General features: G+C 48.5%; 1 protein-coding gene and 1 pseudogene across 1 annotated transcript; both read right to left on the reverse strand.

The window, feature by feature from the left end:
* Positions 1 to 2703: 2703 nt before the first annotated feature.
* LOC137153598 (olfactory receptor 8S1-like) lies at positions 2704 to 3699 on the reverse strand (the record flags this gene model as incomplete). Its single annotated transcript, XM_067549136.1, has 1 exon — positions 2704 to 3699. A coding segment is annotated over one exon (996 nt), but the record flags the coding sequence as incomplete, so codon positions are not given.
* A 6946-nt stretch (positions 3700 to 10645) lies between these two features.
* LOC137153581 (olfactory receptor 11H6-like) lies at positions 10646 to 11568 on the reverse strand (annotated as a pseudogene).
* Between the last annotated feature and the right edge of the window lie 10929 nt (positions 11569 to 22497).

A 22497-nucleotide genomic window follows, 5' to 3' on the forward strand; every position in this document is an offset into this window, starting at 1 on the left:
TTTCCTAATATCTAACCTAAATCTCCCTTTCTACAGATTAAACCCATTACTTCTTGTTCTACCTTCCGTGGACAAGAAGAGAAGTTGATCTCCATCTTCTTTATAAGAGCCCTTAACATAGAATCATAGAGTTGGAAGGGACCTCAGGAGGTCATCTAGTCCAACTCCCTGCTCAAAGCAGGACTAACCTCAGCTAAATAATCCCAGTGAGGGTTTTATCAAGCCGCAGTTTAAAAACTTCTAAAGATGGAGATTCCACCACCTCCCTAGGTAACCCATTCCAGTGCTTCACCACCCTCCTAGGGAAAAAGCTTTCTCCTAATGACCTCCCCCACTGCAACGTGAGACCATTGCTCCTTTTTCTGTCATCTGTCACCACTGAGAACAGCCTACCTCCATCCTCCATGGAACCCCCTTTCAGGTAGTTAAAGGCTGCTATCAAATACCCCCTCATTCTTCTCTTCTGCAGACTAAACAAGCCTAGTTCCCTCTGCCTTTCCTCATAAGTCTTGTGCTCCAGCCTCCAAACATTTCTTTTGCCGTCCGCTGGACTCTCTCCAACTTCTCCACATCCTTTTTGTAGTGGGGGTCCAAAACTGGACACAATACTCCAAATACGGCCTCACCAATGCTGAATAGAGGGGAATAATCACTTCCCGCGATCTGCTGGCAATGCTCCTAGTAATGCAGCCCAATATGCTATTAGCCTTCTTGGCAACCAGGGCACACTGCTGACTCATATCCAGCATCTTATCCGCTGTTACCCCCAGGTCCTTTTCTGCAGAACTGCTGCCTAGCTCGTCGGTCCCTAGTCTGTAGCTGTGCATGGGATTCTTCCGTCCTAAGTGCAGGACTCTGCACTTGACTTGTTGAACCTCATCATATTTCTTTTGGCCCAATCCTCCAGTTTGTTTGGGTCCTTCTTTATCCTATCTCTACCTTCCAGGGTATCTACCATTCCCCCTAGCTTAGTGTCATCTGCAAACTTGCTGAGGGTGCAATCTACCCCATCCTCCAGTTAATTAATGAAGTTGTTGAACAAAACCTGCCCCAGCACTGACCCCTGGGGCACTCCGCTTGTGACCGGCTGCCAGCTAGACATGGAGCCATTGATCACTACTCATTGAGCCAATGCTCTAGCCAGTTCTCTATCCATTTTATAGTCCATTCATCCAACCCATACTTCTTTAAGAATGCTGTGAGAGACCGTATCAAAAGCTTTGCTAAAATCAAGGTATATCACGTCCACCACTTTCCCCACATCCCCAGAGCCCGTCATCTCTTCATAGAAAGCAATCAGGTTGGTCAGGCATGACTTGCCCTTGGTGAATCCATGTTGACTGTTCCTGATCACCTTCCTCTCTTCTAAGTGCCTTAAAATGGATTCCTTGAGGACCTGCTCTAGATTTTTCCAGGAATTGAGGTGAGACTGACCGCTTTGTAGTTCCCTGGATCCTCTTTCCTCCCTTTTTTTGAAGATGGGCACTATGTTTGCTTTTTTCCTGTTATCAGGGACCTCCCCCAATTCCCACGAGCTTTCAAAGATAATAGCCAATGGCTCGGAAATCACCTCAGCCAACTCCCTCAGCACCCTCGGGTGCATTGCGTCTGGCCCCATGGACTTGTGTATGTCCAATTTTTCTAAATAGCCTTGGACCTGTTCCTTCAGCACTGTGGGATGTTCACCTCCTTCCCATTCTGTGCCGCCCAGTGCAGTAGTCTGGGAGCTGACCTTGTCTGTGAAGACAGAGGCAAAAAAGGCATTGAGTACCTCAGCTTTCTCCACATCCTCTGTCACTAGGTTGCCTCCCTCATTCTCTAAGGGCCCACACTTTCCCTAATCTTCCTCTTGTTGGTAACATACTTGTAGAAACCCTTCTTGTTCCCCTTCACGTCCCTTGCTAGCTGCAACTCCAATTGGGCTTTGGTCTTCCTGATTTCTTTCCTGCATGTTTGAGCATGTTTGGTCCTTACTAGATACTGAGGTCCCTGTGATATTAAGTAGGTGATTTATTTACTTTTTCTCAACTGCAAAAATGATGTATTTGGTAAATCCCATACATAGTTGAGATCCAGAAAAGAGATTTTGGGTGGAATGGCATTTTTTTCCGGTTTAAATTACTGAAAGGATTTGTTTATTTTTTTCCTAAGAAAGAAAGAAAGAAAGAGAAAGAAAGAAAGAAAGAAAAAGGAAGAAAGCACAATTCTGAACAAAGTATATAAGCAAAAATTCCAAGTGTCATGATTACATGGCTAGCTGCATCTCTGTCCACCTTCTGGTTTTTCTGAGTGCACTCCTTCAGCTGTCAGACCTCATACATTTATCTCACCTGGGATAGAATCAATTAATTCTCCTGGTCTCAGACCAATCACTGGGCAACAGCAGTCTGTGTGCATTGGTGATATTTACACAACAAGTCCAAATGAGTTCAACACTTGTGGTGCTTCCTTTTGTGAGCAGAGTGAATGCAGGGACCAGACAACTGTCTTAAAACAAAGTAGTTTTTTATCTTAACGGTAGGAATAAAGCATAATGTCAGAAAAAGAAAAAAGGGATTGTAAAACAACAGCCTATGTGTTTGTCTGTCTTACCTAAAGGCTCACCATCCCCTAATGGAAGTCTAGGACACAACAGGGGTAGGCATCCCAGTACCCAGATCAACATACAGTATTCATAAACTATTACAGATAAGCTAGTCTATTTCATGAGCTCAGCGTATTTCCAGTCACTGGCTGACATTTCTTCCATGTATCATTATTACACATGAAATGATCAAAACTCTTGTTACTGAGAAATCTGAATTTCTCTGATATTTTCCCCAGTGATGCCTTCACCTCCTTGTTTTTCAGGCTGTAGATGATGGGATTTAGCATAGGTGTTAAGATGCTGTATTGAATGGAGAACAGCGTGTCCATGACCTCAGAGGATGCTAAGTTGGGTCTCAGACACCGGAACAACCCAGTGCCGTAGAATAAAACAACCACAGTGAGGTGGGAGCTGCAGGTGGAGAAGGCTTTATGCCTCCCCTCTGTGGATCGTATCCTCAGGATGGTGGAGATGATGTGAATGTAGGAGACAAGATTAAAGGAGAAGGTGATGAGTCCGTCCAGCATTGCTGAGGTATGAAGCAAGAGTTTATTGCTGAATGTCTCAGTGCAGGACAGGTCTAATAGGGGAGGAAGCTCACAGCTGAAATGGTTGATTTTGTTGGGCCCACAGAAATGTACATTTAATAAGGGAAGAGCGTTTATCGATGCATATATAAACCCCAGAATCCATGCACCCATCACTAGCTGACAGCAGACATCTTTGTTCATAATCCTCATATAATGCAGCGGGTCACATATAGCAGCGTCTTGGTCCTGAGCCATGGCTGCCAGAATGAACACTTCACTGCCACCAGCCAGGAGACTAAAGAAGATCTGGGCAATGCAGCCGGGGACAGAAATTCTTTTCACCTCTGCTAGGGAATTCATGAGCATTGTAGGAACCGTGACCGAGGAAAAGGAGATATCTGAGAGGGATAGATGGAACAGAAAAAAGTACATGGGGGTGCTGAGGCAAGGGTCAGCCCTTATCAACCCCATGATCACCATGTTCCCCACCAGAGTGATTAGATAAATAGCTAAAAACATCAGAAAGAGGAAAATTGGGAGTTGCGGATCATTGGAGAGTCCCAAGAGAATAAAGTAGTTCGGAGCAGTTCGGTTTTCCAGTGACAGTTATTTCTCAGCTGTGTGAGCTGTAAAAATAGAAACAGAAATTAACAAATATAACATGAGTAAATGGAAATGCCAAACAGTGACACGTGTTTGGCAGGGAGAAGACAATGGACTAACACAGAGTTAGAGTTTGATCTCTCTCTCTCTCACTCTCTATCTAATCAATGGATTGTTACAAGATGTTCTTGGTGGGTTACTTTTGGAAATGTAATCTTGTGAGGGATTTATCACCTCCTTGTTAGTTCCACCATGTAAACCACACATCAGCAGAGTAGGTGCAAGGCAGCACAGACCTACTTATGTCACTGGGCCAGTTCCTCATCTGGGGTGAATTGTCATAGCTCTACTGAAGTAACTGGAGCTGTGCTAATTTACACCAACTGAAGATCTGTCTTTGCACGTATTGTCCAAAAGCTGCACTTTGAGGTGCAATTCAAGATACTGATTATAATTTATAACGCTGGGACTTTTGAAGCTGCCAGGTGTTAGGTGCCTAACCCCCTTGAGTTCAATGGGAACAGGGTGCCCAACCACCCTTCCCTTTGAAAAAGCCAGAAGAAATCCCTGCAACATTTGAGTCCCAGACAACTAACAGACTCACTTTTCTTCTGTTGCATCAGCAGGCCAACTGAGATCCCTGGGTTATTTTTGGTAGCAGTTACCAGTACTGAAATTCTGGAAAGAGCTTAAGACATTTTCACTGGAGGGTCTTTGGCTCTGGAATTCTCTTCCCCCGTTGGTCTAAGCCCAACATTTGATTTTCACCACCTGGGAAGTGTTCACCCTCTTTTTAGAAGAGTTTTAACCAACATTATTATTAGAAATGTACCTGCTTTATCAGGTAGAATCTACATACATAGTGGTATTTAATTTCAAACCTGCAAATGAATGACTTGAAGAAAACAGGGGTTTTATATTTATTTTTTACAATTTGAATAGAAGACTCTGTTGATGCTGTTGGACAAATCAGCATGTGAGTTACACTACCTGTAGCCACAGATACCACTGGGACTCTCCTGTAATTCTATGGCCAGCTGCCTCTTCAAGTCCCTGGGATAATACAGGTTCAAGTTATGTCACCGTTCAAGCTATGTCACCATAGCATGTTACTTCACAGGAAAGCAGCCACATGAACTGCACCACCGCTCTGTTTGGAAGTAAAGAAGAGATGAAATTTATCATTTTTACTGCCCTCATTTTTAGCAGCTACAGCTGAGATCAGGGCTCCATGGTGGTAAGTACCGTACATACACAGTCACCTGGTCTATACTTATGGGGAAATTCAGCAGCAGTGGACGGGAGTTATGCAAGCTATATAGAGTAGCTTGCGTAACTTACATTGACTTCCTAAATCCTCTTCTGTGCACAATCTCCATTACGCTGCGCTGACGGGAAATGCGCACCTGTCGACATAGCGCTGTGCTCCTTGGAGAGGTGGTTTTACTAAATTGACTTCTGGATCGACTTAGCCCGTCTTCACTTCCGCTCAATGCATGATCTGTAGGAGTCACTTGTCATCTGAAAATGTACTGCATTTGCACAGTCAGTGTGACAGTGCTCTGTGTGTGTGCACGCGCGCGCAGAGGGTAGGAGAGCAAACCGAGTGTGCGTGCGGAGATGCTGCCACCCATCTCTGCCCTGTTTGTGCAGCTGCATTTCATGAGGGTTACCTGAGCCAAGGTGTTCTCACGCTTACCTCCAGAGAGCCATGTCCTGCTCTCCTGTTCTCTGCTGGCAAAGAGCAGACCTGGTGATGGCCAGAGACAGACTCTTGTGCAGCTGGGACTGAAATCTTGATGGCGTATTTGTATGTAACGGACCTTGTCCCCTCCCAGAGTGAGACTAGAACCCAGGAGTCCTAGCAGCAGGTTCTAACACCCTGAAGCCCACTTGGAGTTTTCAGGATAAACAATTTGTTTGAAGGAAGATATGGGCAAATCTGCAAGTGGAATTGTATGATGGGGTTGCTGTTGTGATGGGGTGGAGGGCAGGGAATCGCCCCGGTCAGATTGGTGGTGACCTTGGAGGCTTTGCATCTTCCTCTGCTGCATGGGGCACGGGTCACTCGCCAAGGTTCTCTGCGTGTCTCTCACTTAATCATTTCCATGCCACTGGGGGGGCCTTAGTGACCAGTGCCCGTCCATCCCTGCTAATCTCTGTCTCTGGCACATCATAGTTTAGTCTCCTGTGGGTGGTCCAACTTCCATCTAGTTTCAGTCAGTGGGTTTGGTTGGTGGCCTGGGATGTAAAGAAGTTGTGACCCGGTGATCTGATGGTCCCCGTCTGGCCTGAAACTCTGACCCGGGAGTGATAACTATCCATCTCTCCCTCCTCTAACTCACGGGACGCTGCTGTCTTCTGAAAGCTAGAAAAAGCAGACTGTCCAGGATAAAACCGGACACGTGTTTTCCCTTTGAGGGCCCTTCTCAATGGCTTTCTGAAAGTCCAGTATACTATATCTGTTAGGGTTTCAATATGTAATGTAAGATAATAGAAGTATTTAGGCCTGTGTATCTGCTTGAGATGGAATTCTGGGTCTCTGGGCATGCCTGAAAGTTAAAGTCCATGCGATACACGTGTTATCAAAGAACAAAGACACAGTATGTTCCTTTTGCCTGCCCGCCATGAGCTGGGTTTGTCTTTAGTACTGTGAAAAGAGAAGGGATGTGGTTAAAATGTTTCAAGGCGTAGCGAAGGTGTGATCTACCAATGCACAGGTGAGGGAAAGCTCTGACTTCTCTTCAAGACAGACATCAGAGCAAGGCCAAACAAGTGGCCAGAATCTCTTTTTAAAGGTGATCTGCAAAGAAGGCGGCTCTGAGGGAGACTCTGCTGGGGGATGGTAGGGGCTTCTGGTCTGGCCCAGTCTCCAGGGACTGGCCAGTCGGGGGGATGGGTAATGGGCGCTACAAAGGAACTGTAAAGGATTGTTTTTAATTTTCTTGTTTCTTTATGAAAGAGAAAAAAAAGCCCACCCAAAATGTTTTAAAGTGTTTTTTGTTTCTTTTAAACTCAGACAGATCAGGTTCTTAATTTGTGCCATGCCCGTTATGAGAGTAAAAGAATCTCTTGAGCCCTGGCACCTCTTTCATTAAAAATTAAGCACTGGCCATCTCGATCTGTTCATCTAACGATCTATCCTCACCGTCACTGCTTACATTTATCTCGCTGTCTGCTTGTCCGTCCAAAATATAAATCTGCTTTTTGCTGAAGGGCAGTATGAAAATGTTCCTCTCTTAACAATTTAGGTCTTAGCAACTGGCAGAACTTGACTTGGCTATTAAAGTGACATAATTAAAACAGTGTGTGGACAAACTTACTTTGGTCTCAAAGAAGCTGATTTCATGTCAACTAAAACCTATTCCTAATTGAATTAAACTAAACCAGAATAATCTGGTTTAAACTGAATTAAGAACATCCACCTCGCTTTTTGCTTTCCTTTAACTTTATCAATTTAAATTCACAGCGGGAGTTACACTGAGGGAGGTGAAATGGGGGAGGCTGTAAAGTATGGTCTTCTCTGGTTTTCCTGGGGCATTACGGGGAGGACTGGGAAATGCTTACTGCAAACTCTAACACCTGCACTGAAGAGGAGAAGGGGTGGAAATCCCTTCCTGACCCCTGCCAATGGGCATCTGAAACCCTGAAGCATGAGCTTTAGGAACGTGGAACTTTTACTGCCCCCACCATCACAAACAACCACCTGCTACAACCCCACTCAGACATTTCTCCACCTCCCTCTTTAAGTTGCTCGCCCACAACTCTGACTGGGAGGCTCTTGCAGAACCTTCCTGCTCTGATGGTTAGAAACCTCCTGCTAATTTCCTGCTGGAATTGGTGCATGGCCCAGTTAGCGGATGGGGCAGGGAGGGGCAGGTGGCAGAAGAGTGCAGCAGCCAGGGAAGAATTGCAGCGAGAGGCAGTTGTGTGTGAAAACCCACCTGGCTGTGAGAATTCAGCCGCATCCCTCTGTCTCTGCTATAAAGGGAGCTGGACGAGGGGGCGCTGATATCTGCTTTCTGAGCCGCTGGGTCCCTGGGACGTGGTCTCTGGGTGTGTAGGAGCAGCCAGATCAGGATTTGATCCGTGAATGAGTTGGGGTCACCCAGGGGAGTGCCAGGGAGAGCCTCCCCCTACTTACACACAGTCTCCCACGTTGCCTTTCCCTCAAGCACAGCCCCACCTGCAAAAACAGGACTTGGTGGACATCAAGATGAGGCCACATTGAAAACTCCAGCACCAACCCCCAGGGCACATGGGGAATCCCTATTGGGGGCAGTCAGTGCTAAGGCCGTGCTCTGTCTTCTAGGAGGTGCAGGGCTTTCTCAGTCTCTTCACCCTCTGAGCTGGGTCCATTCCTCCCAGCAGGCAGCAGCAGGGATGCACCCCTCCCCTCAGCTCCTAGCGAGCCATCTCTGTGGCTGTCACCCCGATGCCCCACCCCAGAGCTGGCTGCATCTCACCTCTGCTGTGCACATGGGGCTGAAGAGAGAAGATGCTTTGTGAACCAAGGCCAAGTGTAGACAATGCACCGTGGGGGGATGGTGTGCTTCTCCTTTGCCAAGCCAAGGGAAGAGCAAAACCCTGGCTGGGGGGACTGGACGGAGTGGGGGACAGTGGCCTGGCTGGGCCGGGGAGCTGGCTGGTTGTGGTGTGAGGTGTGGCTGGGTATGACGATGGCTGAAATGGGGGTGAAGCCTGTGGCTGGTGTAGCTGTGCTGTGGGTTTACACACGGGGTGATCCCCACTACAGTGAGGAACATGGGCATCTCTGCTGCGTGGCATGTAGGGGGATCTCAGAATGGGGCTGTCCCCCTGCAGAGAGGGGCTGGTGTGGTCGGGGTGCACGGCATAGACAGGGGACCTCAGAATGGGGGGATCCCCCCTGCGGACGGAGACAGAGATCCCCCTTTTTCCCATGCTCTCACTGCTTAGAGGGTCCCCCCTCCCCTGGCACTGAGCTAGACCCAGGCTCTGCTCCCTGGCGCCCCCCTCAGCCAACCAAGGGCTGACCCCAGGTGGGAGGAAATCTCACTGGGATGAGGAGACCCCTCCCAAGCCCATCCAGGCCCCTCTGCACCTCTTCCCTGCCCTGTCACCCCAGGGTGGTCGTGATGGCCGCCTGCTCTGCGCAGTGGGTCCTGTGTGTAATGAGTGGGGTTGTTCTCAGCAGAGCAGGGGACCATGGGAACCTGAGACTCAATAGCTCTGCTCATCGCCAGAGACCAAGAGCTGACCGGACCCTGGAGACTCATCTCTGCCCTCCGCCCGGCCCCTCGCTCCTAGCCCTGGGATCTGCCCTCAGCTCTCGCAGGAGATGAGAGAACTTCTCCTTTGAAGTGCCTGGCTCCTAATTTTCAAGCAGGAACCAGCAGCAAACTCCGCTCAGCTCTGTAATTGGCTCTGTCAGCGGCCCCAGATCATCAATACCCAGAGAGAGAAACGTTCAGACAACAAAACAAGCTAGTTCTGCCCAGGGATTTGCAGTCTGGTCTGCATGATTTATTAAGTGGCTCTAACTCAGACACCCCTCCAAGATGGACAGCTTCTGTTACTAGCTAGTATTCACGCAGTGGTTGTGACGTCTAGTGGTCAGAGGGCTGGAGTGGGAGCCAGGACTCTGGGGTTCTTTTACCAGTTCTCAGGAGCCAGTGGGGCTTAGAACAGGGAGGGACGGGTGGTCAGGACTCCTGGGATCTATCCTTAGCTCTGGAAGGGAAGTGCGACCCAGTGGGTTAAAATGGGGGTCTGGGATTCTGGACTCCTGGGTTAGGAGGCCCCCCGCACTGGATGGGAAATGTGTAAGCAAGATCCACCCAGATAATCCTGGCCAATGAGCTGCACCCCACATACTGCAAAGGAAGGTAAAAGACCCCCTAGGTCACTGCTGGTCTGAGCGGAGAGGAAATTCCTTCCCGCCTCACGTCTGGGGACCAGCTACGCCCTGAGTATGTGAGCAAGAACCAGCCAAGCAGCTGGGACAGAAAATGCTCAGTGCCACCTCGGAGCCACCCTGGGCAATGTCCCGTCTCCAGCAGTGACCATCCCTGATGCTTCTGAGGAAGAAGAGAACAATCAAATAATTATTTTGGAGAGGGGGGGTCCCTTCATGAACCTTGCAGGGACCAGCTGAAACCCTGCAGCACGAGCTTTTGGGAACATCAGACATGAACCACAAGGAACCTTCAGGGCTGCCACCGCCCACCCCTCCATCCCAAGAGACTCCATCACACAATCCCGCTCGGACATTGTCCAGTTCTTCCAGAAAACACATGAAGTTATTTACCACCGTGACCCTGGTTTGGAGGCTGTCCCAGAACTTCGCACCTCTGATGGTTAGAGAACGTCTTCTCCTTTCTGTCCCTTGGTACGGGAGGGGAGAGGGGTCCAGTGGTTAGATCAGGTGAAGCTGGGACTCCTGGGTTCTGTCCCTGTCTGTGAAAGGGAAGTGTGATCCACACCAAACAATACAGTCCTGCCATGATTTGGGTCCCAGGTCTCAGTCTCCAGCCATCACCAGACTGGCAGGAGAGAAAGGAGCAGAATGTGGCCCTCTGGATTTAAGGGTGAGACCACAGTGATCCAGGGAACAAGCTGGAAATGCAGCTGCACAAACAGGGCAGAGATGCAAGCCAGCCTCCTCGCCCGCACATGCAGTCTGCTGTCCTCTGCACACCCCCACTGAGCAGGGCTCATTTCCTCCAGCAAAGACACGACCCTCCCAGCTCCCGTTTGCTTTCTGGTTGTGCCGTCACACAGGCATTTTTTAATATGAGGCGGGACTCGCAACAGTCTTGGGAAATTGCTGTGTGTTCCCCCAGCAGGGCTGGAGCCAGCACCCCTTAGAAAGGAAAGGACTCGTATCTCATTGCCCACCTCCCTGATTGGCCAGTCCCTGCAGACTGGGACCAGAACACAACCCCTACCGCCCACCCAGCAGCGTCCTCCTTAGCTCCTCCTTCATCTCCTTGTTTCGCAGGCTGTAGATCAACGGGTTGAGGAAGGGGGTGGTCACAGCATAGAAGAGCGTTGCCAGCTTCCCGCTGCCCCCTGAGGCGGACGGGCTGATGTAGGTCACCATGCCCGAGCCCCAGAAGAGGCCCACGACAGCCAGGTGCGAGGTGCAGGTGGAGAAGGCCCGGCCCCTGTGGGCAGCCTCAGCACTGCCCGAACTACTAGCCCATAGGAGGTCAGGGTGAAGCAGGCGGCACCGAAGATGAAGAGGGAGGTCAGGGTGTAGCAGGTCAGCTCGGTCAGGGGAGCTGGGGTGCAGGAGGCAGCTAGCAATGGGCCCGGGTCACAGACAAAATGATCCAGGGTGTTGGGGCCACAGAAGGAGAGCTGGGAGATGAGGGCGACGGGCCCTATGAACCAGAGATAACCGGCGAGCCAGCAGGAGGCCGCCAGCAGCCAGGAGCTCTGCGGGGACATGAGGACGGGGTAGCGCAGGGGGTGGCAGATGGCCAGGTACCTGTCCAAGGCCATGGCTGCCAGGAAAAGACACTCGGTGGCCCCCATGGAAAAGAAGATGTAGAACTGCACAAAGCAGGCATGGAAGGAGATGGGGACACCGGGGTTCATGAGGTCGAAGAGCATCCGTGGCACGGTGGTCGTGACGTAGCAGACCTCCAGCCAGGCGAAGTTCCCCAGCAGGATGTACATGGGCAGGCGCTGGAGGCGGGGGTCCCGCAGCACGGCCCACACGATGCTCAGGTTGCCGGCCAGCGTCCCGGTGTAGGTGCAGGAGAGGAGGGCGCAGGCGAGATCCCGGCCCAGCCGGCTCAGGGAGGGGAAACCCAGCAGGATGAATTTGGTCACCGGGCTGGTGCCGTTGGCTGGATTCATCTGGGACTGGGGGGCCCTGCAGATGAAAGGAAATGTTCGACAGGACGCCAAGGCTCTGTCCAGAGCTCTGGGAGGCGAGCGGGGTCTAGTGTTACAGGAGTCACAGCCAGTCTTTTATACACATCACATCCCAAACTCCTCCCCAGCCACCTGTCCCACCACCCAATGTCCCACCTCCAGGCATTGCCTGGGGCTTCAGAGGAAAAAGATTTAGCCCCCTCGCCTCAAAAAATAAAAAAACAACCCAAGCTCTCTCCGAGTACATGGGGCAGTGGGATGGAAATCCCTTCCTGGCCCCTGCCGATGGCCAGCTGAACCCTGAAGCATGAGTGTTTAGAATGTGGGACATTCACTGGAAATGAGCCCCAGGGCTGATAAGCTTTGCCCCCACCCTCCCAAGCAAACCCGTCCGACAATCACTCTCAGACAGTTGTCCAGCCTGCCCTGAAAACAAATAAAATCATTCCCCCCCCCCCAACAACTCTGACGGGGAGGCTGCTGCAGAATGTCCCCCCTCAGCTGGTTAGAAACCCCCTGCTAATTTCCAGCAATCCTGTGTGCATGGCCAGGTGGGCGGCTGAGCGAGGAGGGGTGGGCAAACGAACCGTGAAGCAGCCAGGGAAGGAATCGAAGCAAGAAAGAAGCTGTCTGGGAAAACCCACCTGGCTGTGAGATCTCAGCCTCTTCTCTCTGCCTCTGTTAGGAAGGCGAGAGGGGGTTGCTATCTGCTCTCTACGCTGCTGGGTCCCTTGGACATGGTTTCTGGGGAGTGTAGGAGCAGCTGGATCTGGATTTAATGTCTGAATAACATGTGGGCACCCAGGGGAGTGCCAGGGAGAGCCCCCCCATCTTCCCAGCCACCCCACCCAAGCACCCCACATAGATTTCTCCCATACTCACACACAGCCCCCCACAAAACACACAGTCCTCCCCACCAGACACATCTCCCAAGCAGGACCGGGCGTGTGTCAAGCTGATGCCACATTGCGAGCCCCAGCTCCAGCCTTTTGGACACATGGCGAATCCTGGCAGTGGGATGGCAGTTGTCAGGCGATGCTGCGGTGTCTCATTCTCCTCGCACACTGAGAGGGGCTCATTCCCGGCAGCAGGTCACAGCAGGGACACACCCCAGTGCCAGGCGAGCCATCCCCTCGCAGTGTTCTTTTGTGTCTGTTCCCACATCATTCTTCCCCAGAGCTGGCTGCATCTCAGCGCCAGGGGAGCCATCTCCATGCAGCGTCACCGCCTTGCTGCTGCCCAGCTGTTCCACCCCAGAGCTGGCTGCATCTCATCCATGCTGCGTGCACAGAGTCGAAGGGAGAAGATGCTTTTGTGAACACAGGCCAAGTGTAGATCTTGTGTTGCAGGGGGATGATGTGCTTCTCCTTTGCTAAGCCAAGGAAAGGGCAAAATCCCGTCTGGGGCTCCATCGCGTGGGTGCTGTACTCAGCCAGCATGTCATTAATCATTCTTATTAATTAACTAGAAGGTCGTACACTTCCCTGTTTCTCTAGGCCAAGTTGCTTACCTGGCTGGGCCCTCTCCCCGCTCTGGTCGAGCACTAGTCCGTGCTCTGAACGAGGATGAAAACTGGAAAACTGGAAAGATTGGCCACTTAAAATCCAGCTTTTCCAGTTTGCGCAAAAATAAATAGGATAATCTCTGGCTGGGGTAGTGGAGAGAGGCCGGGCTGGGTGGGGTGAATGGAGTGAGATTAACAGGCCAGGCTGGGGGGGCTGCATGAAGTTAGGGTGATGGGCCAGGCTGGGGGGCTGGGACCTGGCTACAGGGGTGGAGGTTGTGGGGGTGAGCCGCGTGTCTGGGGGGAGTTGCATAGACTGGAGGTGAGGGACCTGGTTGTGGGGGGATGGATGGAGCGGGGTTGGTGTGTCAGGTTGAGGGGGATGGATGAAGCGGGGTTCAAGGGCCTTACTGGAGGAGGAGTGGATGGGCTGGGGATGAGAAGCCTGTCTCGGGGGGGCATTACGGAATTGGGGTGAGGGTCCTGGATGTGGGGCTACAGAGACTGTAGGTGAGGGGCTTGGCTTGTGGGGAGGGGGCTGAATGGAGTGGGGCTGAGGGGGCCAGGGAGGGGGTGACTAGATGAAGTGGGAGTGAAGGGCCTGATTTGGGGGGCTGGACAGAGTGGGGCTGAGAGGCCCTGGTTTGGGGGAGGTTGAACGGAGTGGGGCTCCTCTCAGCTCTGTAATTGGCTCCGCCAGCGGCCCCAAATCATCAATACCCAGAGCGAGAAATGTTCAGACATCAAAACAAGTTAGTTCCCCAGGGGATTTGCAGTCTGGTCTCCATGGTTAAGTAAGTGGCTCTAACTCCCATGACAGATACGGGAGGGAAAAACAACAGCTTCTGTTAATGCCAAGGGTTGACACAGCACAGGCAGGGGGAGTGAGGTCTAGTGGTCAGAGGGTTAGACTGGGAGCCAGGACTCCTGGGTTCTTTTTCCAGCTCTCAGAGGGCAGTGGGGTCCCAATAGGGGACCGGCAGCTCACTAGTCTCAACGTCTGTATATCTGAGGCCACTGCCTAGCAACTGAAATTAGACCAAGGGTATTACAAACCTCAGGAAGCTAAACTGTTCTGTGCCGCAGGTGGAGAATAGCAGGGACTGCTGTGTAAAAGTTCCTAAAGCCCCCGCGATGGCAGGGAAACAATTAAAGGAGATACAGCCAGCTAGTCCTGGCAACTGACCCCCACGCACAGGCTGCAAAGGAAGGCTGAAAAATCCCAAGCTCACTGCCAGTCTCGCTGGGGGAAAGTTAGACCTGGAGCATGTGAGCAAGAAGAAACCAGCCGAGCACCTGATTGTTTGACTCGGTGACACCTCCGAGCCCTGGCCCACCCCACCCACTGTCCTATCTCCAGCCGTGGCCATCCCAATCCTTCAGAACAAGACGACAACACCTCAAACAACCTCCGTCTCCCCAAAACCAGAATTTTGTTGCGGGGGGAGGTGACTCCCTTCCTCACCTTTGCCGGTGACTAGCTGAAACCCTGAAGCTTTTAGGAGTGTCAGACATAAACCGCAAGGGCTCTGCAGGTTTAGAACAAGCGGGGGATCAGGCTTCTGGGTTCTATCCCTGGCTGGGGGAAGGGCATTTGGTCTGTAACACAGGACTATAGTGTTGCCACGAATTTGGTCCCAGTTGCACAGGTATCAGTCTCTTGACACCACCAGGCTTGCTCCTGATAGACAGCAGAGAAAAGGAGAGCAGAGCTTTGCTGTCTGGATCCATGTGTGAGAACTCATTTACCCAGGGAACAATCTTGAAATGCAGCTGTTCAAAAAGGACAGAGATGCCAGTCAGCCTCCTCGCCCGCACTCTCGGTATGCTCTGCTACCCTCTATGCAAAAACACACACTCTTTGCCTCCAGCAAGGACAGCTTTCTGGAATGTGCTGTACCTAGTGGTTCTTTGCACTGTGTGTGTAATACCAGCTCAGGTTTTCCCAGTTACTGTGAACTTACCGGCAGGCTCACCACCTGACTCCTGCTAACATTTGCTTTCCTACAGCAGGGCTTCACCATTACTTTAGTTCAGGCCTCAGGCCTGATACCTCATAGGCCTCATGTCTCAGGTTTTCTCTTGCTATTCCACCTAGGTAAGCCATTCCAGTGCTTCACCACCCTCCTAGTGAAAACGTTTTTCCTAATATCCAACCTAGACCTCCTCCATTGCAACCTGAGACCACAGCTCCTTCTTCTGTCATCTGCCACCACTGAGAACAGCCTAGTTCCATCCTCCCTGGAACCTCCTTTCAGGTAGTTAAAGATTGCTATCAAATCCCCCCTCATTCTTCTCTTCTTCTTATAAAGCATACATTCCCTCCTCGGAGCCTGGCTCCCTGGGCAGACTAATCCTACTAGTTTGTGTTAATCCTTTTAGGGGGATAAGTCTCTTAGTCACTACTGAGGGTATGTCTTCACTACAACCACTACTCAGCCACACCAGTGCCATTGTAATACCAGAGTGTAGTCATTTCTTAAATTGACAGAAGGGATTTTTATGTTGATGGATTATCTGTGGATTATCTCCACAATGGATAAATCATTTGAAGATTACCTGATCTGCTCATTCCCTCTGAAGAACCTGGCATTGACCTATGTCAGACTACAGGTTGTTTGGTCTGACCAAGGATGGCCATTCTTATGTTCTCTCTGAGAGTTGGTAGCTAGGTTGACAGAAGAATTCTTCCATCAATTTAGCCGTGTCCACACTAGGCGTTACACCAATTTACCTATATCTCACAGGATGTAAAAATTTTCACAGCCCTGAGCAATGTAGCTAGATCAATCTAATTTTTAAGTGTAGAACAGGTCTGCCTGACACTTTGATTTAGGCCTAATTTCAGTTGCCTCTGATTTTTCAGCTCAACTTTAAATAACCTGGCCATGACTTTAAAATGAGCTGAGTACCCCACCAAGAAACGTGAAGTCAATGAAAGCTGTGTGTGCTTTTCACCTCTTAAAGAAAAATAGCAAGACTGAGGTTTTCTAAGCTGCCTCAGGGATCTAGGTACCTGATCTGGGCACAAATAGGAGCTCGGTCTGTCTCTTGAAGTCTCTTTACTCCTATTCAAATTTACAAGCTGCAATTTTGAAAGCCACCCAAGGGAGCTGTACCCACACAATCTCTGTTCAAAAGAATGGGAGAATTGCCTTTGCCCCACTCTTGGCTGGCCCATAGGCATTTCAGCAATTAACATGGTAAATACAAATACAGGTGGCTTTGAAAATCCTGGCCTAGGGGACTCCAGTTAGATATCCTAAAATTAAGCCCCCACCCAAAAAAAAAATCAGAATGTGCTTTTGAAAAGTTCGGCCGTCTGGGGCCAGATCCTCAGCTGGTGTAAATCACATGGATGGAGTGGCTCTGATTCACATCAAATGGGGATTGGGTCCATTGTTTCTTTCATGCCAAGAGAACAATGAGACATCTCTGATTTCTTTCTCATTCCTAGGCAAGCTGACCTGGATGAGACCTTCTCGGTCCTTCCACAGTAAGGATGGGTGTTCTGAATTCATTAACAGACAGAGAAATAAGCAGTTGAGATTGTGGCCATGCTAAAAGAAAGCAAAGATCCATGCAGGTGTATGTTCTGTACAAAATATGCTTTGCATGGTATTATTTTAAAAGTCTTGTTCTTCTAAACATTAATATCCTGTTGGATTGTATTTGCTACCATGTATGTGAAGTTATAAAATATTGCTGAAGATGATACTAGAATATGTTGTAAGGTGGGAAACACCCACAAACCAGCTTTTCAGGCAGAACAATGAAGTGTCCAGACAGTGTTGATGTTGCCCTCTTGCCAATTCAAGGGTACAATCCACTAATCAGGATTGTTTACAATGAGGACTTCACTGAGGAAGCACATAGGCAGTGGACCCTGACTGACCAATGAGGACGACCCCCAGATTACAAGCATCGATTGTTCCAGCAAACTGGGACATACTATAAAAGAAGGGAAGTGACATTATCTACTTGGCTTCTCTCTCCACCCACCTCAACACCTGAAGGAATGTGGGGAAGACAAAGAATTTTGGACTAGGAGAGGAGTGGTCCAAGGCAAGCAAAGTAGTCTTTGCCTCTCTACTAAAGATATATAGCCTGCTTGTACCATCTCTCAAGGTGAGACATTTCTAGATTCAAATTCTGTTAGTGTGTAGAATTTAAACTGCAATCTTATTTTTATTTCTTTGGCAACTAGTTCTAGTCTCTTTATGCTTACCACTTAAAATCTCTTAAAATCTATTCTTTCTGTAGTTACTAAACTTGTCTAATGTTTTATCTTAACTGGATCCCAATGACACAGCTCAGCTGTAAGGGGGTCTCTGTACTGCAGTACCAACCCCAGTGCTCCAGCACAGCTCCTTGGGCTGACATGCTGCAAAGAGCTGGTTAGGGCCTCACTTGGGCCCTCTGAGCCCAGCATGACAGCAGGTGGCATCACAAACCCAACTGAGTCCAATCTTTTTCCCTACGAGTGTGATGAAGCATTGGAATGGGTTACCTAGGGTGGTGGTGGAATTTCCATTTTTAGAAGTTTTTAAGGCCAGGCTTGAACAAGCCTTGGCTGGGATGATTTAGTTGGGGTTGGTCCTGCTTTGAGAAGGGGGTTGGACTGGATGACCTCCTGCGGTCCCTTCCAAACTGAATCTTCTATAGTTCTATGACTGGGGAGCCTCAGAGCTCTGTGAGTGAGAGCCCAGACATGAAATAGCAGAGGACTGCAGGTTGGCACTGTTGATTAATACATTCTGGCTGGCACCTATGCCCATCATACTCGTGATATGTATTATCTTCACCATATATATCTTAGTATGCATTAAGCACAAAGAGCATTAATCACAAAAATTACAGCAGTTATAGAGCCTAAATTGTCCAATGGTTTTTATCTAACCCTGCCCTCTTATATCAAGTATCCCATAACCTCTTGCATTCCCTGATGTAAGTTTTGGCTCGAGCAACTAGGGAAGCTGACAAGACCAGGACTGATTGACAAACACATTACCTTGTACCTGCCAACAGGCCAGATATGAATAGATGGCTTTAGGGGTATAACTTTGAGAGCATTGCTTCTGCGGAAGGTGAAAGTAACAGCGCTGCAACGAGATGGCTTCCCGGAGACTGGTATCGTAATGAACCTTTTTCCTGTACTATATTATTATTAATCTATAGCATTCAACCTGACTTGTTGTTTAGTTGCTCTCTTGATTCTATTTCATACCGAAACAAAATGTGGTCAAGCAATTTTCTACACAATTTATTAGAAGGCACTGGCAGAGCTGGAGGGAGTAGGATAGGACAACAGGTTTCTGTGGGTCAGGATTGAAGTGCAGCAGCAGAGCTGTGTGTGTTCTGAGTGTTAGCCCAGAAATGGGATAGAAGCTACACACCTGGCATAGAAAATATCAACCCCAGGATTAAAGCCTGGACTTAGGCAAGTCTCTTCAACTGAAGTTCTCTGTTTCCCTTTCCACCGTGCACCTCTCTTGTCCATTTACCCTGTGAGCTCTTTGTGTCTTATCTAATATAATGGGTTCCTGCTTTCAGGGGCAACTATCATACACATTTTTATTATTACCCCTAAATATTACATCATGGGAATACTTATTATTAATTATTGTTATTATTATTATCTTTAGTTTAATAGATTCATAGATTCAAGGCCAGAAGGGACCACTGGGATCATCTAGGCTGGCCTCCTACAGAAAGCAGGCCAGAGACCTTTCCTTACATTTTGATTTATTTTTAAATATCCTTCACAACATATAGAATGTTTAAGCACACAAAGGGGAAAGCTACTGTTTAAAAGTTATCCCCCTGAGTTAACAATTAATTCTGAATACAAACTGTCTCCACAGGTTTTGGTTCGTCAGGAGTTTTGTTGAACTCACTGCATTTCAATTGCTCAAATATCCTTGTTCTACTTTGACTTCCCTTAAAATTATCACAGTGCCTAAGAACACTGTTGGCTGGAGGTCACTGACCATGATGTCTTGCATTCCTAACGTGTTCTTGATCAGCTCATTCCTACCCTTAGGGGTCTCTCCAAGGGCCCCAGTAATTGCCAGGATTGTCCTTTTTCTAGGTTCCCATAGTTGTTGCACTTTGTGGCAGAGTTCTTCAAACTTTGCCATCTTCTTGGATTTTTTTCATGCTTCTGTCTATTTTTCTGGCAATATCAAATAACGTGGTCTTGTTTGTCTACAACAACCATGTCCAACCTGTTGGCCTCCATCGTTTGGTCTGTGACAATTGCCAGAGCCCATAAAATCTTTGCCTCTTCATTCTCTAGAGCGCTTTTGATTCAGGGGCTGTAACACCAAATGCCACATGGTTAATTTGATTTCAAATGAGTCTGTTAATCTTCTATCATTAATGGGCTCGATCTCTCTCCATCACTGTCCATGCACTGATTTCTGTGTAACTCTTTCAAGAATGTCTTTGGCAATTTGCTTTCTCCTTCTTCATGATTTTTTGGGCTGGGATGCAGATGCACTTATTGCTTCCAGATGATCTTTTACGTTGGCTGTACTTTGATGTTATATTCTTCATTGTCAATTGCTGCTTTCAGAGATAGCAGACCTTTTCCTTCATCACATCACTGAATTTACATCCTATCAGTGTCTTGACTGCTATTCAATATTTTGTGTCTCACTAAGCGCTTTCTTGTTTAAATAGCCTTTTCTTTCCTTCTCCTTTGATTCCACTTAATCCCTCTGGCACTGCACCATGTTACTGGCATCACCAATATATTAATGGCTTTGGTCAAATGTTTTGAGTCAAGTTGTTGCGTAGAGTAATTCTTATTCATCTGTAATATTCTTTCCTCACTTCTTTAACTTCCTTATGTTGTAACTCTGACATTTCCCTGATTCTAAAGTATTTTGAGGATGTTGATGATTAAAGGACTAGGGGCCAGGACATCCCAAGTTCCAATCCCAACCATTCCTCTGACTTTGTTCAGTCACTTCATCTCTGCATTCCTTAGTTTATCATCTGTTAAATGGGGATAATAATTACAATCTGGAAGATAATTTGTAATGCACTGAGATAGTTAAATATGTCTTTCTCTCAATGTCCCTTGACGGAAGGTTTGTAGGAACTAAACACAGGACCTGTAGATTTTCAAGCAAGACCCTGTGCTGCTGGTGCTACAAGCACTAAGTGACCCATACAGAGGCAATAGCAGACTCGTAAGATGCTATACAAGGTCTGACCACTAGAGGGGGACAAGGATGCACACTGAGTCAGCCTGGGTTAGGCGTACATTCTGGAGTGTGAGAATCCCAGTGACCATGTGTGCCTGAGAAAAAATTTCAAGATCGGTGACGTCAGATTAGTGCAAATGTCTGTGAGGCCTGTCCGGAGGCTGAGGGAGGTGATTCCATTTCAGATAAAGCAGCCTCACAAAGTCAAATGTACCAAATGCCATCCACTGGTCTCTGTGTTATGAATCCCCTCTGCACTCAACCCCGCAATCCTGTGAGTCTTTCAGAGCCCTACCAGGGAGCCTGACAGTTTATCTCAACCTGCAAGAACTCATGCTCTTAGCTCTGGAGGTCCCTGGTGCAACCACAAGGTGTCAACCAAGATGGTGGCCATTATATTAATTCAACAGAGGACCTATTTCTGCATTAATGCTGGCCTACCAAGTTGCTGCAGAGCACGAATGAAGCCTAAGAGTGGAGTGATGCACTAGTGTGACTAGGGTCAGGTTTATGGCCACACAGAATCAAAGAAGTGTACAACTCAAAGGGATCTCGAGAGGTCATCTAGTCCAGTGCCCTGCACTCAAGGCAGGACTGTGTATTACCTAGACCATTCCTCACAGGTGTTTGTCAAGCCTGCTCTTAAAAATTTCCAAGTATGGAGATTCCACAACCACCCTAGCAATTTATTCCTGTGCTTAACCAACCGAATGTCATGTGCAAGTCTGCCATGTCTGTGTTCTCCTCCTGCTCCATCATGAGTTTTGTCAGGGGCCTTCAGTGGGTCAGAAAAGGTTGCTGGAACATCCATCAGCAGCTCACAGAAGCTCGGCTCATTTCCTGACACTGGAGTGAAAGCCCACAGGAGCGAAGTTCTTCAAATGGCGACTCCTCCATGAGGCTGGCTTCAGTTGCTGGGAGCATGCAGACCCACATGGTGGCACAGGAGGATGCTGGCTGCTCGAACTTCCTATGACATGGGCACGCAGTCAAGTTTTCCCACATTGCACCATGAACAAAGGGCTAGAGCAGCCATATTCCAAGAGGGAGTTAGGAAGTTTGGGATATGGCTGGTTGGATGGAGGTCTATGTACAGCAGGATGGATGCTGGAGACCTAGGTTGAGGCCTGGGTACAAAAATTTGCAAGGGAGAATCTGCAGTCAGTGTAGACACTCAATCCCAATCTCTGCTGACTTGATTTCCACTGAAGCTGGACTTACATTGCAGTTTTAACATATCCAGTATGTCTCCCATGTTAAACACCCACTGCTTAACTATCATTAACAGGAACTGCAAATTGGAAAGCTTTCCAGATAGGATGAAGAAAGGCAGGAGGGAAGCAAAGGAAGGCAAAGAGAACGGTTCAGGAGAAAGAAGGGAAAGGAACAAATGGGCGGGGGGAGAGGATCCCACATACTTCCAAGGTTACTGTGTCTGGGTAGAGTCTTGTCATAGTTCTCCCTCTGGGGCTCTGGGACACAGGCTCAGATTTCTTGAATGATGCCCTTCCTTTGGCCCTGGAAGCCCACAGTCCTTCTATCCTTGACCATTAAACCAGTTTGTTTGAGACTCACGGCTGCTTACCCACACTCCTCCAGAGCTCCACCTATGCTGTGGTTACTCTGGCCTTCTACTCACGGACAATGTGGCACAGAAGCAAGGAGGAGAGGGATTTCTTAACCCACAGCATCTTAATTTGTCAAGCTCTTGAAAACTGTGAAACCAACAACATCCTGGGATGCCCTTTTCCCCAGTTTGAGTTCAATCCCTTCTGAGTGTCTGAGGTTCATCAGCATTGTAAGATGACCAGAATCCTGAAAATCATTGTGTGCTGTACAGAGTCTACGTAGGGAACATCACTGGAATATTGTGTCCAGGTCTGGTGCTCACAGTTCAAAAAGGATGTTTATAAACTAGAAAAAGCTCAGAGAAGAGCCATTTGAAGGATTAAAGGACTAGAAAACATACCTTATAGTAATAGACTCAAGGAGTTCAACTGATTTAGCTTAACAAAGAGAAGGCTTTGGGTACACATCTCTACATAGGGAACAACTATTTGATAACGGGCTCTTCAATCTATCAAGGAAGGTATAAGATGATCCAATGGCTAGAAGTTGAAGGTAGACAAATTCAGGTTGAAATAAGGTGGTCATTTTTAATCAAGTTTGTATGTTTCTAAAAGATCTGCTTTA

Source organism: Emydura macquarii, unplaced genomic scaffold, assembly GCF_026122565.2.
Source record: "Emydura macquarii macquarii isolate MOO-44397 ecotype Brisbane River unplaced genomic scaffold, CSIRO-AGI_Emac_v2 contig_265, whole genome shotgun sequence".
In the NCBI taxonomy this organism is placed as follows: Eukaryota; Metazoa; Chordata; order Testudines; family Chelidae; genus Emydura; species Emydura macquarii.